We start from the raw sequence: 19,311 nt of genomic DNA, 5'->3' as shown, positions 1-19,311 counted from the left end.
AGAAAAGTACACTGTTATGAATTCAACTAAACTACACAATACCACACTGTTTTGAATGCATTTAGAAACAAAAATTATATTGTTGTTGAGATTTCAATTTAACACAAAAACTACACTATTGTGAATGGAATAAAAGAAAGAAAACTTCACTGTTGTGAATTCAATTTAAAACAGAAAACTACACTTTTGAGAACACTGATTCAAACACACATTCTACGATGTTGTGCATGCACTTTATCACAGAAAAGTGCATTTTTGCAAATGCATTTAAAAACAGAAACATAATACTGTTGTTAATGCATTTTAAAACAGAAATCAATGATAACATTTAAAGAAGCAGTTACATAACTTTCACCTGTGTACAAAATGATTAACGGACTCACCTGTGCCCCTATTCACAAACCCACTATTAGACAAATGCATAAAGAATAGTCTAAGACTAAATAAGAATACCTAAGAGTTGGCATATATACTGCTAGAAATGGTGCTTACCTAAGTGACATTCTGTTCTTATTGAAGAATTATATAATGAACACAAGTGGTTAGTGTGTGGCTATGAATAAGACAGAGTTCATGGAAATCGTTGCACAATTGATGAAATTATGGCTGTTCAAAGCAATGAACTCTGTTTAACCCTTTCAGTGCGGGAACCGAATTTTGAAGGCCTTTGCAAACAGTTTGGATCCAGATGAGACGCCACAAAACGTGGCGTCTCATCAGGATCCGAACTGTTTGCTATTCTGATAGTATTCTTTGAAAAAAATCGAAGAAAATGTTAATTTAAGAAATTGAGCAGACAACATTTTAGCAGACGACAAATTTCCCAGCATGCAAAGGGTTAAGTCATTTTGAGTTGAATACCTTGCTACATATATATTTAATAGTGAAAAAGATTTTTCAGAGAAGTTGATATTTCGTTCTAATTTGATTATTTTTCATTCAAAATGATGTTTTTACTAATTAACATCATAGCAACATGCTAACAACCTGTGATAATGAATGGTGTTGATTTCTATGCTAGAAATCAAGCAAGTTTAGCACATTACAATTTAAATAATATCCTTCATTGTTAAAGACAACCTTTAATCCATTTCATCATGTGCAAAAAAGGAATATTATGAACAAAATGATAGATTTTTCAGTGACATGGTATCATATGACAATGCTAGACAGGACCTGTCACAAAACATTGTGTTCTTCACTATGAACAACATTATTCCATTAACAACATACCAAACTCATGCTGATTTTGTGTTCATACACCAAGAAATGTTGATTACCAGCTACGTTATGTGGTGGTTACAAATCTACAACTATTGATTTTTATCATTTAGTTTGCTTAAATTGTTGTAAAAAATACTTTACTCAGTCCCTTTAGTATTATAAAATAAAAACATTACAAATACTTTTTATAATTTATTTTGGTACACAAGCATGTAGTGAAATAATTAAATTAAATATCTATTGAGTTTAAATGTTATCATGCAAATACCTGCTAATTTTAAAACTTCTGCAGCCTTTCAAACAAGAAACTGTCGGAGACGGGTGATGCTCCCCAAAGTTGTTTTTTTGTCACAACATTGCACTATATATTCAGATATAAGGAAACGTCTTGAGGGCACAGTATCATCCGTCCATAACCCGCTGATAACATGCACATCTCCTCTTGGTAGTGAAGCTTCCCATAAAGTTTCATGGAATTCCGGTCATTAGTTGCTGAGAAATAGCCCGGACAAGAATTGCACTATATGTACAGTTAATGGAAAATTTCAAAGGGCCATAACTCTGTAAAAAATCATCCGACCAGAACCAGCTGATAATATGCACATCTCCTCTTGGAAGTGAAGCTTCCCATAAAGTTTCATTGAATTCCGGCCATTAATTGCTGAGAAATAGCCTGGCCAAAAATTGTGCACGGACGGACACACAGACGGACAGACAAAGCGGCGACTATATGCTCCCCCCAAAAATTTTTAGGGGAGCATAAAAACAACATGTGTATGACAATGGAAGTAAAAAATATTGTCTAATATAACAGCTAGCCACTCAATTATATGCTCAAAGCAGCTTAGACCAGTCACATAAATATTAAATGCCCAGGTTTGAAACTTACTTTAACCATAACACAAACAAAATAATCCTACATCGAACACAGTACCTTCATCCTTAGCTGCCACAGTGCATGCACACCTAGAAGTTAGACTACATGGAACACAACCTATTGACCACTGTTTTGCCCCGATGCTTTAAGGAAGTCATATTTGACCTACTGACCATAAGTTTCTTTTACATTAAATGTCACATAAATGATATTACAATAAATCACAATAAATTCTTTAACCAGAACATCAGTGTGACAACTTAACCTCGCAATACCATGAAAAATTGACCATAACATGGTCTATGACGTACATACAATGTTTTTAGCAATCCTCATTTATCTAAAGCGAGAGGGCAGAAAGCCATAAGGCGCTCACCTGACAACTAAAGGAAATCACAATAGACTTATTAGGAAAACACCTGAGAGCCATTATTTGCAACAAACTACAATCATTTTATAACTCAGCCCAGAAATTGTACATGAACGGGTAAAAATGTAACTTCTAGAGGGCTCACATATAGGTTTAACTATATTTGAACCAAATAAGAAAAACTGTCATGCCTCCTTGCGGCCATGTTCTTCAATGGACAAGAACCATATCTCACTATATGAAGAAGTTATGATAACAAATGTTCAGAGCAATTTTCATGACGATTGTAAAAACAAAGATGACTTCAGAAGTATTCACAAGCGTTTTCTTTCTTACCTCATGTTCTAGTTTTTGTCAGTACGTGACCCAGTTTCAAACTTGATAAATAATGCTCTGACCATAAATAAAATAAATAGACTGTAAATTTGGCCCCTTGAGTGTTAACAAGCTTTTCCTTATTATTTTACCAAGTGACCCAATGTTTGACGCCATGTAACCAAGTCACATACTAAGCAGATAAATTATTGATGTCAAATGTTCTTACCAAGTTTCATGAAGATTAAGCAACAATTCCAACTGCTAGTGTTCCCAAGGCAAATATTTACAACGAACAATACACAACGGACCACAAACAACACACAAAGGTGATCACAAAATCACACCATGAGTATGTTGGGCTTAGTTGAGCTGAATATCACCCATACCGCAAGTCAAATTTAAGTTACCAGGATTGCCCCCCATACTGCACCTTGACCTCATTTATTGCTAATATCAGTGAATTAAACAGTGTTTGTTCAGTGTAAGATCCAGAAAATGCTTTTTTTATTGTCAGAGGTAATTACCCTAAAGAATCTGAGTTGAGATACACTGTAATACATGTAATTTGTTGCAAATCATTTGTGGTGCAAATTTCAGTCAACTTATGGGTAATTAGTTGGAAACATTTAGTTTTTTATTGTTATTTTAATGCATGTCCTGATGCCTATGTAGGACAATTACATTGCATTTAAGTTGTACAGGTATGTATAGATCTGCACAAAATCCCATGAGCATCTTCATTTTGTATTATATACGTGTAAAGCACTAAAAGTGAAGTTTTCAAGAACTGGCATGTCAATATCAGTTTCAACTTGTCTGTGTTCAGCATGACCCAAGGCAGAATTGCTACATATGATAAGTGCAATGCAGATTTGTTCTAAGGTTCAGTTTTGAAGATATGTCCCTGTAACAAACAATTCCGTAACAGTTGTTATTTCTCAAGGTAAAATGCCAAAGTTTTTTTCCTAGGTAGACTTGCAAAGATTTGCCCCTACAGTACATACAATTCCCATGGTGTTCAACTACATTTAGGTACAATTCCATTGTTTTTTCCTTAGGTGCAATCCCAATGTTTTTCCTAGGTGCAAGTCTGATGGTTTGTCCTTAGGTGCAATTAACCCCGATGGTTTTCCAACCAGAGCTAACTCACACATAAACTGCACGTAAATAATGCCTAGATTATATTAATTGATATCAACACAATTTTTTAATATGAGCCATGCTCTGGGAAAACAGGGCTTAATGTATGAGCGTAAAGTATTGTCCCACAGTAGTCTGCACAGGCTAATCTGGGATAACACAGTAGTCTGCACAGGCTAATCTGGGACGACACAGTGGTCTGCACAGGCTAATCTGGAACGACACAGTGGTCTACACAGGCTAATCTGGGACGACACAGTGGTCTGCACAGGCTAATCTGGGACAACACATTAGTCTGCACAGGCTTATCTGGGATGACACAGCAGTCTGCAAAGGCTTATCTGAGACGACACAGTGGTCTGCACAGGCTAATCTGGGACGACACAGCAGTCTGCACAGGCTTATCTGGGACAACACAGTGGTCTGCACAGACTAATCTGGGATGACACAGTGGTCTGCACAGGCTAATCTGGGACAACACAGTGGTCTGCACAGGCTTATCTGGGACAACACAGCAGTCTGCACAGGCTTATCTGGGACGACACAGTGGTCTGCACAGGCTTATCTGGGACAACACAGTGGTCTGCACAGGCTTATCTGGGACGACACAGTGGTCTGCACAGGCTAATCTGGGACAACACATTGGTCTGCACAGGCTAATCTGGGACAACACATAAGTCTGCACAGGCTTATCTGGGACGACACAGCAGTCTGCACAGGCTTATCTGGGACAACACAGCAGTCTGCACAGGCTTATCTGGGACGACACAGTAGTCTGCACAGGCTTATCTGGGACGACACTTTCCGGATAAATTGTTTACCACACAGTAATGCACTTAGACACATTTGAAGTCCTTTAGGAAATAAAATAACATTTAAGTCCTTTCTTTATATATTCAAGTTTGAAAGGCTTCATTTGCAACCCGAAGATACTGATGAGCAGCAAACAGCATAAAACCTGAACAGACTGCGAGCTACTCGCAGGTTGTTCTGGTTAAAACCTGAACAGACTGCGAGCTACTCGCAGGCTGTTCTGGTTTTATGCTGTTTGCTGTTTTATGCTGTTTGCACATAGCCATTTGCACTTTGCTTCTGAGTGGGAAAGGGTTAAATTGGATTTTGGCTAAGAAAAAACTTTCTTGTACAAATAAGTTACCATAAAGGATCAAATTAACAACCTAATAACAGAAAACAGATATTGGTGGAAAAAAACCTTAAAATTGTCCTAAATATCCATTGTTTAGAATGTGCTTGGAATAACAACAATAAACAAACCAACAAACAAATAGTGTTCAAGCTTCGTAAGCAAAGGATATTGTCCTATTATATATTCTTCTGCGCAACCAAAAATATAACCTTCGAAGGGTGGAAAAATAACATCCTTGTTACGAAATTGGCAGCCAAAATGCAAAAACATTATACCCAGAACAATTACATCTGCAAAAAAATAAACACAGCAATTATTTCAAAATTGTTCCTGCCAAAATTGTAGAGTTTGTAAGATAAGCTATCTACCATGCGGGAAGTGATACATTGCAAGCACAACCCAGAACATTGTCTGGAACAATGAGGAGTCTGTTACAATCAGGCGCCAGGAAACAAAACTCGGTAAACAAGACTATGTGTATCCATATAATATTATTGTGGCTTGAAATTAATCAGAATTGATCGATACAGAATGTTGTAAATCATCTAGTGCAACCAGTCATTATGGGTAAACATAAATAAAAATTAGCTTAAACAGATATTACATATTATAATGACAAAACAACAAACTCATTTAAGAATTAAACTGGCTGATAGGAAACAAAATTTCATGCCAGAACTGATCTTAATTTAGAAGACATTTATATTAAATAAACAAGCGATGTGTTTGTGAAACACTATGTCCCCCTATATTTGACCTTTGACCTTGAATGATGACCTTGACCTTGACCTTTCACCACTCACAATGTGCCGCTCCATGAGATACACATGCATGCCAAATATCAAGCTGCTATCTTCAATACTGCAAAAGTGTACATTAAATTAGCGATTTTTTTTACCCATATATTTGACCTTTGACCTTAAAGGATGACCTTGACCTTGACCTTTCACCACTCAAAATGTGCAGCTCTATGACATACACATGCATGCCAAATATCAAGTTGCTATCTTCAATATTGCAAAAGTTATTGCAAATGTTAAAGTTTGCACAAACAAACAAACCAACCAACAGACAGGGCAAAAACAATATGTCCCCCACTATAGTGGTGGGGGGCATAAAAATTCCATAAAAGCGGAAAGTGTGGTCCCTGATTAGCCTGTGTATAGTGCACAGGCTAATCTGGGACAACACTTAATCCTAATGAATAAAGCCCAGTTTTCCAAGATCACAGCTCAAATGGTCTTCTGGCTGGCACTTATGTACAGGCTAAAACTGTCAGGTCAAAGTTCAAGTGACAAGGACACTAGTTACTTACATTGAATAAATTGTTTGCAACAAAGATGGGTTGGTCACTATGTGGGGTGGGGATTTTCATTGCTTATCCCAGCTACTGCATCCCTGGATCCTGCTCTGAACAGCATGAATTTGTCACTCACTGAAGAAAATAACAGATGTAATCATAGTACACTGTTATACAGGCATTTTTCAAACTAACCATAACTATTACTTATATTATAATAATTTGTGTTATTGCTAAAATAATGATGTTTGAACTTTTATATGTATGCATTGATGGATGCCAATTGATTAATAAAATTCCATATGTAAAACTGTAATAATCAACCAATGAAGATTTACTATATTTATTTTCAATAAACCAGATAACAGTAAATTAAACTGACAAATAATTACAACGCTAATAAAATATATATGTTTTTAATTTTATCTTGTTGTTTAATTGGTTGAATTTCAAGGCAGACATGGACACGTCATTTTTAAGTGATTTTGAGGACATAAAAGTTTATGGGGATTCCCCATTTAAAAGATTGCTACTTTTCCCCAATAATGACTTTAAACTTAAATCTCTCAATGTAATCTTTCTATGAAGAAAAAATTAATTTGGAACAATTTACAAAGTTGAGGCATTTGTGTTGTATGGTCCCAGCTATTTTTGTCAAATCAAAACTATGTGTTTGAAGAAAACTTTTTGATTATTGTTTAACCCTTTCAGTGCGGGAACCGAATTTTAAAGGCCTTTGCAAACAGTTTGGATCCAGATGAGACGCCACAGAACCTGGCGTCTCATCAGGATCCAAACTGTTTGCTATTCTGATAGTATTCTTTGAAAAAAAATCAAAGAAAATGCTAATTTTAGAAATTCAGCAGACGACATTTTAGCAGACGACAAATTTCCCAGCATGCAAAGGGTGAATAACAAAGAAGAAAGTTAACATGCAATCAATCTAATTCACAAAAATATGTTTTTAATTTCATTTAAAATTCCCTATCACAGGGGTCAGGCCATTTTTCCCAAAAAGTATGAAAAACTGGTTGTGTTATGTACATGTACCACGCACGATGGGCACACCATTTCTTATGGTAAATCTCTAAACAAGGGACAAAATTGTCACAAAACCAGGTTTTCAATATCAAAAAAGTCTGATAAAGGGCTTGTTTGTAAAATCAATCTATTTTTAGTTGTGGCGACCTTGACCTTGAAAATATCTACGTAATTCTTTCGCGCGACACACCGTCCAATGATGGTGAACAAATGTGCCAAATAATTTTAAATCTGACAATCAATGACATAGTTATGGCCCGGACAAGCTCATTTATGGCAATTTTTTACCTTTGAACTCAAAGTGTGACCTTGACCTTGGAGATATCGACGTAATTCTTTCGCCCGACAAAACTTCCAATTATGGTGAACAAATGTGCCAAATGATTTTAAAATCTGACAATCAATTACATAGTTATGGCCCGGACAAGCTCATTTATGGCCATTTTTGACCTTTGAACTCAAAGTGTGACCTTGACCTTGGAGATATTGACGTAATTCTTTCGCCAGCACATCTTCCAATGATGGTGAACAAATGTGCCACATGATTTTAAAATCTGACAATGAACGACATAGTTATGGCCTGGACAAGCTTGTTCCGCCCGCCCGCCAGCCAGCCCGCCCGCATTTGCCAATCTAATAACCAGTTTTTTCCTTCGGAAAACCTGGTTAAAAAACAATCTGGACTGATCATCCGAATGATATACCAGTATTATCTAAATAGGATATGTTGGTAACTTGAAACAAGGAATATAATTCTGTGTATATTTCATTTCTACATGTACATTGTATACTGCGAAATAAAAAGTATTTCCTATAAATTTCTCAGTACATAATCTCATTTATTTTTTATAATTGACAAATATGAAATATGAGTCATTTTGGAAAAATATACATGTAATTGTAAGGCTAAATTTACACTCTAAATAAACTCTATACATGCGTCACAGCGTGTATTATGAACATTTTAACGATAACATTATACAAATGAAAACTAAGAAATTATATACTATACACATCTGTGACATTCCACATAAGCTTTAAAAATTGTGTACATTATCTAATGTGTCTCACAGTAATGAATTCTTCACACTTAAAAGTACAATTTTCAATTTCCGCTTTTGAGCTCAGTAGATTTGTTAAACACACTTGTTACAAGTTTCTTATACACTAAGAAAAATTATGCCATTGACACAGAAAAAAGTACAATAAATTGAACTTAAAGTACAACCTAGTTATATACATGTACATGTATGTAAGCACATGTTTGCAGTCAGTCAAGTAAAAATACCATTTTCGGTGGGTATAAGGCACCCCATATAACTTCCACTTGGAGCATATCCAAACAAACAATAACATACCAGTCCTCTTAGATCTGGTAGTTGAAGGTTAATTTATACTCACAGATAAGTGTCAAGTGTGTTCTATCCAGGGATTCAATTTACATCTGGAGTAAGAAAGCTTTAAATGGCTTTATATTACGCATTAAACATTTTGATGATGGCTGATTTCATTCACTTTTTCAGTAGATGTTGCATTGACTATTTAAGCAGATCAACAATTTATAATTTGGAAACATAAATTATCACAAGTTAGCTACATGTACATGTGTGGATTAAAAACATATTAAAGGCAAAAAATTACAATGTGATTGCAGGGGTTTCCTAGCCATTTATGGAAAAGGAGTCTGGTCAAATTGGGATAATTTAAATTGGTAAAATAGCAATTTTGGGATTTTTTTATCATAAAATTGTGACACATCAGGCCATTTCCTTGCCATTAAAAAAAAAAAAAAATCAATTCGCGTTTAAAGTCCACTGATTTCGGAGAACTAATATTATATAAATCTTTATAATAATTCAAATTAGGAGAACACAATCATATAAATTATAGTTATATACATTGTTACATACTTGTTATATACTTCTTTCGGAAAAAAATAATTTATTTTTCTGGAAATTGGGATTTTTTTATTTATCGGTATTTAAATAGCAGGAGAACTTCTGGCTTTACAGACATGTTGAAAGTCCATCGGCCCATCGGACATTGCCGATGAACATATAAAAGGGCTGATTGTGAAATGCAAGATCGTCTGACTTACTGTCTGGTTTTGTTTTTTTCAAATATTTAACATTCATTTACTCTAATCAGGCTTTTCACACTATTTTTGCCCATTTTGAGATCACTTTGCAATGTCCCTCCTGGATTAGCACTTAAAGTTGTCAGGCATGTGAAATTAACAACTGGCCTGTAAATTGTTCCTCCTTGCAGACCTGAGTCTGGCCTGTGAATTGAGATGGTCTTTCACCATGTCTTGATTTAATGGGATGGTATGAACATATCTTAATATACATACTACATGCATAATGTATACAGCCAAAACAATGCAATTACTAGACAGACATTTTTTTCCTTCTTTATTAAGTACCGGAAAAAGGCACTTTGCTAATAAGGAAAAAATTTCATAATCGCTGTCAAAATAGTTCCCAGTTGAAGGAAACTAAAAAATAATATATATATATAAAAAAAAGAGCTGTCACCATAGAATGACATATGCCCCCTATAAAGGCTTTGATAGAAGTTATAGCATTTTTCAAAACCTAAATGCAGATTTCGAAGCCTTAACGCGGACCATAAGTTCAAGGTCAAGGTCACAGGGGTCAAAATTTGTGTGCGTATGGAAAGGCCTTGTCCATATACACATGCATACCAAATATTAAGGTTATATCTCAAGGGACATAGAAGTAATGAGCATTTTTCGAAACTTAAACGCAGATTTCGAAACCTAAACGCGGACCTTATCTTCAAGGTCAAGGTCAGAGAGGTCAAAATTTGTGTGCGTATGGAAAGGCCTTGTCCATATACACATGCATACGAAGTATGAAGTTTATATCTCAAGGGACATAGAAGTTATGAGCATTTTTCGAAATCTATACGCAGATTTCAAAACCTAAACGCGGACCCTAAGCTCAATGTCAAGGTCACAGGGGTAAAAAGTTGTGTGCGTATGGAAAGGCCTTGTCCATATACACATGCATACCAAATATGAAGGTTATATCTCAAGGGACATAGAAGTTATGAGCATTTTTCGAAACCTAAAAGCAGATTTTGAAACCTAAACGGGGACCCTAAGTTTAAGGTCAAGGTCACAGGGGTAAAAAGTTTTGTTTGTATGGAAAGGCCTTGTCCATATACAAATGCATACCAAATATGAAGGTTATATCTCAAGGGACATAGAAGTAATGAGCATTTTTCGAAACTTAAACGCCGATTTCCAAACCTAAACGCGGACCTTAACTTCAAGGTCAAGGTCAGAGAGGTCAAAATTTGTGTGCGTATGGAAAGGCCTTGTCCATATACACATGCATACGAAGTATGAAGTTTATATCTCAAGGGACATAGAAGTTATGAGCATTTTTTGAAACCTAAACGCAGATTTTGAAACCTAAACGCGGACCCTAAGTTCAAGGTTAAGGTCACAGGGGTAAAAAAAATTGTGTGCATGAAAAGGCCTTGTCCATATACACATGCATACCAAATATGAAGGTTATATCTCAAAGGACATAGAAGTTATGAGCATTTTCCGAAACCTAAACGCAAAGTGTGACGGAAAGACGGACAGTCAGACGGACAGACAGTCCAATCACTATATGCCCCCTTTTCTTAGAAAGGGGGCATAAAAAAAATGCAACATTTAGTTAGTTACCCTATGCAGTTCTATGGCTTGAACTAAGTAAATATAATGCTGACAACTTGACAACATTTAGTTGTCATTTTTAGTTGTGAGCGTTAGCTCACGACTAATGTTGTGATTGAAAATTTCAAGTCAGTTCGGCTTATCTACGGAAAGCCTACTACCCGCCACACATGCCGTGTCCGCGCGAGCAAGAGTTGTATAATTTATTAAAGTATATGAAAGCAAAAAATCAAATACACCAATTTCCAAATACATTTGTATAAAGACTTCATGACACGAATTTCCCCAATGTCTGGGGTTTTCCCAATTGGGCTGGTGCCAGTTCTTTTTCTAATTTGGGGAAAAAAATCACTGGAAGATAATATAACATCATCACAAAACATCATCAATCTGTAACAAAAAAGCCAAGACTGCATAACCTAACAAAACCTCAGAACTGGGTCAGTCAGAAACAATGTCTGATTTTTTAGAATCTAATATTTGGTCAATTTTGACCGTTACACAATTTTGCACACTTAATGTTACAATGTTCACAACTCATGTTAATAACTTTTGCTCTCACCAAATACTTAACATTCTACAACAGTGAATTGTAAATTGTTTAAATGCAGCACTTAATTTGTTTAGTGTTCTTTAGATTTATTAATGTTTCTTTTTTTTAATACCTGCTTTCAAAAACATTTAATGATTTTTACAGTGCAATGTCAATGATAATCATAAGGTCAAACATGAAATTCTAAAGAACATCAGAGGATTATTAACAATGCAGCATATATCTCAAGTCTCATAAAATTAGCACGCTGTAAATGAAAGTTAACACTGTTATCATGAGGCAATAATTCAATTACACATCTTCAGGCTTGTAAAGCAGTAAATAAAAGGACAGGCTTCAAGAGCTGTCAAACATGAATGTGTGAGTTTATATGGTCATGCACTTCATTTTATTGCAGTAGTACATACATCATCCTTGTTGAAAACTGTTTTTCCAGTGGTGGTATATCAATGTATTGTTAGGGCCCAGTTGTTTTATTTGTGAGAAGGTTCATGGAACATATCGGGTACTTAGTTGTGAGAATTTCATCTTTTCTATTTCACATTAATAAAATATGGAACAAATCCTACTTCTCAAAATACTTTTTATAAGTCACTTTCAATCCACAAAACTTAGAAAGCAAACGATTTTTTCTGGAAAACTAAATTTTTACAGAAATGAAGTTTCTGTAAAGTCCTTCAAAATAAAAATAGGCAAAATTGTACGCTAAAAATCCATAAAGGGATAAAAAAAAAAAAATTCACTTTGGTAAAGATAATGTACATAATGTATATGCAACAGTGAGCATACAAATTATGTAAATTATTGTGTCAACAGCTTTACAGAGTTGAAGAAAAGTCCCTAAACCAAAAGTTAAAATAATGACTATAATTTGTAAGCCACTACCGTAATCAACCTTACAAAGTAACTGCTATAACCATATCAAGGTATTGATCTGCAAAACTACATTAACACTGACTGTGTTTAAACAAAAGATCTGTTCACTTACAGTGATAAGACGTTGGATTTTATTGAATGTAGATATACCTGTATTAATTAGTCATTTTTAAAGGTAATATATTCATGACATTTTAAACAAGAGATTGCCAAGCAGGGGTTTTCCGCGCTTCATTGGGAAGAGGCCCTAGCCTATGGATTTTGGGAAGACATTGCTCATTTTGGGAAGAATTCTCGCTAAAATTACTGCTTTGGGAAATGAAAAAGCTGGTGTAAGTAAGGATTTTTGGGAAAACTGCATGATTTTAAAGAAATTTTCAATTGGGAAGGGGCCTTTAATAGGCCCCTGTTATATAAGGCTGAAAACCCCTGCCAAGCAATATGGTCCCCTACGGGTGAAACTCCGCCAATCGTAAGATTTTTAAAAAATTTGTTTATTTTTTGCTATAGCAACCATAATTATTGACGTAGGAACAAAATGAAATGACGTGCATAATCTCCATACATGTATTGCCATCTATCCATATTTTAAGTTTCATGAAAAAATATGAAGAACTTTTTAAGTTATCACAGGATCCAAAAAAGTGTGCCTGACAGACTGACCGGTAGGGGACAATAAAACTACCTAAAATAATTTTTTTTGGTAAACAAGAGTTGTTTGGAAAACATGTAAGCTCCTACTTGAAGCGAAATAGTCCCTGTTTACTTATAATTGACCATTGATCTCTTTATGGGAAAATCATAAGGGATCATACTTAATAAAATCTAACTAGCATACTCATTTACAGCTATGTTAGTGTTACAAATTGCCAAAATCAGTTGTGATTGAAACTTAAAGTTGGCTATAAAAAGAATCAAAAATGTAAAACCATTCTGATTACCAAAAATATGATTAACTCAATCTCATAATTTTCCATTCTTTACCTCCTTTAAACAAGAAATTGGTACTGAACATTCATGACATTCAATTATCATAACCAACATAATCTTCATGGAGGTAATTGACAATCAGTTGATAAGTGATAACATAAACAGGGTGCAGATGCTGAATTTTACTTGACATCATTTAACTACATGTTTATGCAGACACAGTTGCATCATGGAACTTAAAATCGCACAACACATATTTAACATCCAAGATTAAGGTCCAGTCTCACTATGATGCCGGTGGAGCCCCGTTGCATGATCCAGGCTCTACTGGGATGAACCGGGGCTCTACCGGGATGAACAGGGGCTCCACCAGGGACAAACGGGATGACCGGGGACAACCCGGGCTACACTGGGTAAGTATTAAAATGTATAATACCTCTGGGAGTCACAAGGAAGGACCGGCAACAACCGGCGCAGCACCGGGAACAACTGGGACGGCACAGGGAACAACAAGGATGGCACCGTAGCTCCACCGGGGGCCATACAGACCCCGGCAGAGCTACAGCAACGCCCGGGTTGTCGCCGGTGGTGCCCAGGTGGAGCCCCGGTGAATGCCGGCAGAGTCCCGGTATAGCTACGGTACATCAGTAAATCAACGCTCTGCCGGGACGCCATCGGCATTCACCTGGGCTCCACCTGGGCATTACCGTGATTAAACCGGGGCGTTGCCGTAGCTCTGCCGGGGTCTGATGCCGGTATAGCACCAGTGAGTTACGGTAGACCGGGGCTCTGCCGGGACGCTGCTGGCTTTCACCGGGGCTCCACCTGGGCATTTTTTAAAAAAACGGGGCTCTGCCGGGGCTTTACTGGGATAAACTGAAGCTAGTCCAGGGTTGACTGGGACTCTGCTGGGTTGTTGACTGGTTTCAACAGGGGGCGGCATGGGAAATAGTGTGACCGCTTTACAAAATTTTGACAAATCATCTTGGTTCTCGTGGGTCCAGCAATAGTGAGACTTGGGCTTTAATAATAAAGGCGGGTTTTACTGATAGTAATAAATATCTTGCTTATCTGTCTGTGTTTTCTTTTGAGTACTTCAAATTGAAATAAATTCACAATAAAATTAATGCAGTCAGACACAGATGCCCCCCCCCATAACAATCCTTAACACAGAATTGTTTGCAACAAAACTAACCATAAGAGTTAATCTTATCATATTAGTGTGATTTAGCCACTTTAATAAGTTTTAGGAGTCGTTGCTGAGTTACCCATGGAAATTGTGCAAGGCCAATGAACCTGCGAAAAATCAGGCTGATTGGTCAATGTGCTCATGAGTTATCAATCGGACATGATTTTCTCATTCAATGTCACAGTGACTTTGATCATCGACCTAAATTTCAATAGGGATTATCTACTGAACATCAAGATCAACACATCTGCACAGTGAAAGGCCAATAACTAATCCTTTGATGACATTACTGACTAATGGGGTTATTTACCCTCGGGACTTCAGTTAAAAACCATTGCCCGAGCACACTGCTTAATATATATACTGTGCGTTAAAAAGGCCGAAAACGGCCATATGGTCAGCCCGATTGAACTGGGCTGAACCATAAATATAATAAGGTACTTTGCAGTGTTGATGCGGTGCTTTAATAAAAATATAATAATATAAAAATAGCTTTACTTTTAACAATTTAAAATGATGAATATAAACGAGATACATTGTACTCAAGAATCGAAGCATTTAATACTACGCTAAAAGAGACGATTTTCTGGTGGTTGACTGCTTTTTAAAAACTTGATGCTGATTCGTCAGATTTTCTAAGCTTACAAAAGCAAGTAGGTCAATCCGTTTTGAGATGAAAAATGTGCATAAAGGATGACCTTGACACTAAGTTCGCTATTTATAAACGTAAACAATGTAGAATTTCATGATAGGAAATATATGCAACAAAGAAAAGGATAATTACATCTATTAGTACTTAAAGGGGCCTTTTCACAGATTTTGGCATTTTTTAACTTATTCATTAAATGCTTTATAATGATAAATGTAAACATTGGATCGTAAAAGCTCCAGTAAAAAATCAAGAATAAAATTAAAAAAAGGAAAAGAACATTGCCCGGACCAGGTTTCGAACCAGTGACCCCTGGAGTCCTGCCAGAGTCCTGAAGTAAAAACGCTTTAGCCTACTGAGCTATTCCGCTGAGTACATATACTTGAAGTATTGTATACCTTATATAAGCAATCTTCGTAGTTTCACAAAATTTAACGACAAAAACAGAACTCTCCAAATTATTCAATCGTTTCGCGTTGCAACGCTTTATAATTTTTAGGTTTTAAAATCGTCAAAAGATGCATATAATGGCTATATTAGACCATGGTAAATGTTCAGTATTACTGTTTCCTCACAAATATCATAACTAAAACGAAAATTTGCGAATCTGAAACAACTTTTTTCAATTTTGTCAATTTACCAAAGCGTGAAAAGATCCCTTTAAATATATTTGTATTTGAATGATTATTTTATATTCTTTAATTACTGTGAAGCTGTTATATTATTATTATCTTTATTAGTATTATTAATTAATATGTTATTGATGTTTTTGTGTTAAAAGGAAAGAAAAAGAAAGAGAATAGCCCAATTTTGCATAAACAGTGATGGTGGAAACAAATACTAACATATGTGTCATCATCATTACCAGACCCATTGTTCAGCATATGCTGCAATGAAGTTTGTTGGAGTCTTTTAACTTTGTGATCTGTGATTTTAGATGTGTAAATATCAGGGATTACTTTTAATTATATATTATTTGAAAAGAAAAAAGTTACACGGATGTGTAATATGTTTGAAATAAACAAAAGTACACAGATAGGTAATATCTTTGAAATAAACTTTGATGACATATTGAACGGAATCCAATTTAACACTTCATTTCACAGTGACCTTGACCTTTAAACTAATGACCCCAATTTCAATAGGGGTCATCTACTGTCCAAGCCAATGCACCTGTGAAGTATCAAGCCAATCAGTCAATTCATTGACAAGTTATTGATCTGAAACCATTTTCACACTTATTGTGACAGTAAACTTGACCTTTGACCTAGTGACCCAAATTTCAATAGGGGCCATCTACTGTCCAACATAAATGCAAATGGGAAATATAAAGCCAATCAACCCCTCCTTTCAAAAGTTATTGATCGGAAACAATTTTCACTCTTAGTGTGAAGTGTCTGGGGGCATTTTTATCTACTTTTCACAATTTAGACCAATCTCTTTCAGGTGCTGATTTTTACTTTCATAGGCATACTAACTACAAATGTAGTTGAATCTGTAAAAGTGCAGTTCAGTTTTACACGAACTCAAATGGTCAAAATGTTGTTACTATATCTAAGTTCTGTCTTTAATCAAGAAGACCACCCAAAGTTGGTTTAACTATTTACGAAAAGCAATAAGTATCTTTTGTTTCTATTTTTTTGACATGTATTTCCTGGAAACAATTCTTATCTAAAATAAGTTAATATCTGTACAAATTAGTTAAAAAGGTTATAGAAATTGATGTTTCAACAAATGTGTCCTCAGTAACCTTACCTCGGAACTATAAATACTCAACACAAGTGTCATTTAAGATGTTAATGTAATTAAATGTGTTTCATATACATTTACACATACACTGTAACAAAACCTTAAGTTAACAGAGATGCATGATTCACATAAATAGTTCATGTACTTTCCCGGAAGTGTGTATATGGTTAACCTAGTTGCAATAATTCAACTCTCAGCTTTATAACCCAAAAGGTTGCTTAGAGATGCAATAGTTAGAGATGCAATACTTTGTCTATTTTCCAAAGGTGCAAAACTTGATCACCACTGCAAGGGTTAAGGAACACTGAAACTGCAAAAACATACCAATGTTTACATGTCTTAATCACAAACCCATGCACATGGTACCATTTAAGCAAAAAATAATTGATTTTTAACTACTTTGTTTTCCTTGTGTTTTCTCAATCCAACATCATAAAAAAACTGCCGCAATGTTGCAGACTTAAAGTGGCGCTTTCGGTTAGGTTGCACACCAGTACAACAATCTTTTGCACATTGTTATTTGTTATGAAGCCTAAGTTGATAATGATTTACCAATATTTACAATGTTCCAAATTTCAACATAAAAATGTCTAGAAGAATAGTGTGTTAAAACATTGTCTTGTCAGGGGTTGAAGAATTTTTCCAGAGCCACTCGCCCTGCAGGGCGAGTAAGCCTGGCAATCCACTCGCCCTTCACTTTAATCTACTCGCCCTGCATTAAAAAAATAGATATCTATTTTTATAGTTATGATCAACCAGAACCTTTTAAACCTACTTAACATAGTGACAGTAAACTGCAAACAAATTAACTACATTATCCGATGGATAATATTTGCTTTCCTTACGTTTTCTGCACCTCTTTCCTTTTCTCAATTATTTGCGCTTCTCATTTTGACGACCTTTCTAATTAGTTCTGTTCCCTGTCGCCACCACCTTGCAGATCTTTTAAAATAGAACTCTTTCCATTTAAATATTTCAGACGAACTTTCACTGAAAAACACGCTTGATTGACAAACGGTTACCGTTACAATATGGTAAATTTTGCCTAAGGCTTCTGATCACGAAATTCGGAATTATTCTGTTTATTAATGATTATTTTTTCTGTTTATTTTAAATTAAATATAAAAAAGTATTATGATTAACCAGTGATGTATTATTGTTTTATTGATATTTACATCAAAATTCACGGAATGACCAATATATTTAACAGTTTTATTCACTTTTAATCGATTAGCTAAGAGCACTGACAACGACGAAAAGAGCGAAGCCGATTTCGAGAATTATTTTTACTGTGCCTGTGACGTCATTTTTCATTGTCAAAACGAAAGTGCAGTTTCTTTGTGTACTTAACGTATTTTTTGTTCGTTCGAAAAATTGTTCGCAATTTGTATCGATGTGGAAGGAGTTCTGGAACTGAATTTATATGTCTCAACTTGAAAAACAGCACTCGCCCGGTCGGTCGAGTATTTAATAAATTTTACTCGCCCGACCGTCAACTTCACTCGCATATGCGAGCGGTCGAGTGGATTCTTCGACCCCTGCTTGTTTTTTAAGGGTGCATGCAAAGGATAATGTCCGTAGGTTGCCACACATAGGTAAATTTAAGGTGTTTTTTAAGTTTATTCCTCGCTTTCCTTAATTGGTCACCAACGAAGTCTGTTAAATGATGTGCACGGATCGGCTGCGGAGATGCGGAGATGGACCTCCAGAGCAATCAAAGCAAAAATTATCAAAGGCTTTGGGACTCCCTTTATATGGACTAATGATAAACCAAATATAACTGTTTAATCAACTTAGGCATATCAACATTACCTGGCCAAATATTGGCTTTAATATAAGGGCAAACGTGAAAATGTATTATTAAAACGTATTGAATTATTAAAAGAATGTTCGGACATGTTGATTTTCTATAAGAAAAAGGCTACCAATTCCAGTCCGATGGTTACCAACGGCCTTTAGCATATGATTATGAAAAAGAGACTGAAATTTTACAATATGTTGGCATTAAGGAGTAAAGAAATGTCATGTTACGTACCTAAAACGTGTGTTTAGTTCCAAATCATCCAAAATGTGTTGTTTTTTTATGACTGAACGTCAAGGACTCATTTCTAACCAATCAAAATGAGAAATCGTTCACTGGGCTGTTGTCGATGTATATGTAAAGGTTACACCAAACCAACGTTCTGAATTGCTGGTATTATCTATCTGTGTAAATCATTATGCATACATAATGACATGTATTGGCTATTTTCTT

At 35.6% G+C, this 19,311-nt stretch overlaps 1 protein-coding gene across 4 annotated transcripts in view; it reads right to left on the bottom strand.

The window, feature by feature from the left end:
• Nucleotides 1–19,188, bottom strand: part of LOC127867200 (protein FAM13B-like) — a 96,630-nt gene extending 77,442 nt beyond the window's left edge. For 3 of the 4 annotated variants that reach the window (XM_052408241.1, XM_052408243.1, XM_052408244.1), the window contains exons 1-2: nucleotides 19,093–19,188; nucleotides 6,392–6,511 (exon numbers count right to left, since the gene is read on the bottom strand). In XM_052408241.1, coding sequence (XP_052264201.1) covers nucleotides 6,392–6,451 — 60 coding nt within the window. In that variant the 5' untranslated portion in view covers nucleotides 6,452–6,511; nucleotides 19,093–19,188. Of the gene's footprint in view, nucleotides 1–6,391; nucleotides 6,512–8,705; nucleotides 8,785–19,092 lie in introns of those variants that run through there. The other variant, XM_052408242.1, reaches the window with a different exon arrangement.
• Between the last annotated feature and the right edge of the window lie 123 nt (nucleotides 19,189–19,311).

Source organism: Dreissena polymorpha, chromosome 2 (assembly GCF_020536995.1).
Source record: "Dreissena polymorpha isolate Duluth1 chromosome 2, UMN_Dpol_1.0, whole genome shotgun sequence".
NCBI classification, from domain to species: Eukaryota; Metazoa; Mollusca; class Bivalvia; order Myida; family Dreissenidae; genus Dreissena; species Dreissena polymorpha.
Note: the sequence above shows the minus strand (reverse complement) of the source record. Positions and strands in the feature narration are given on the sequence as shown.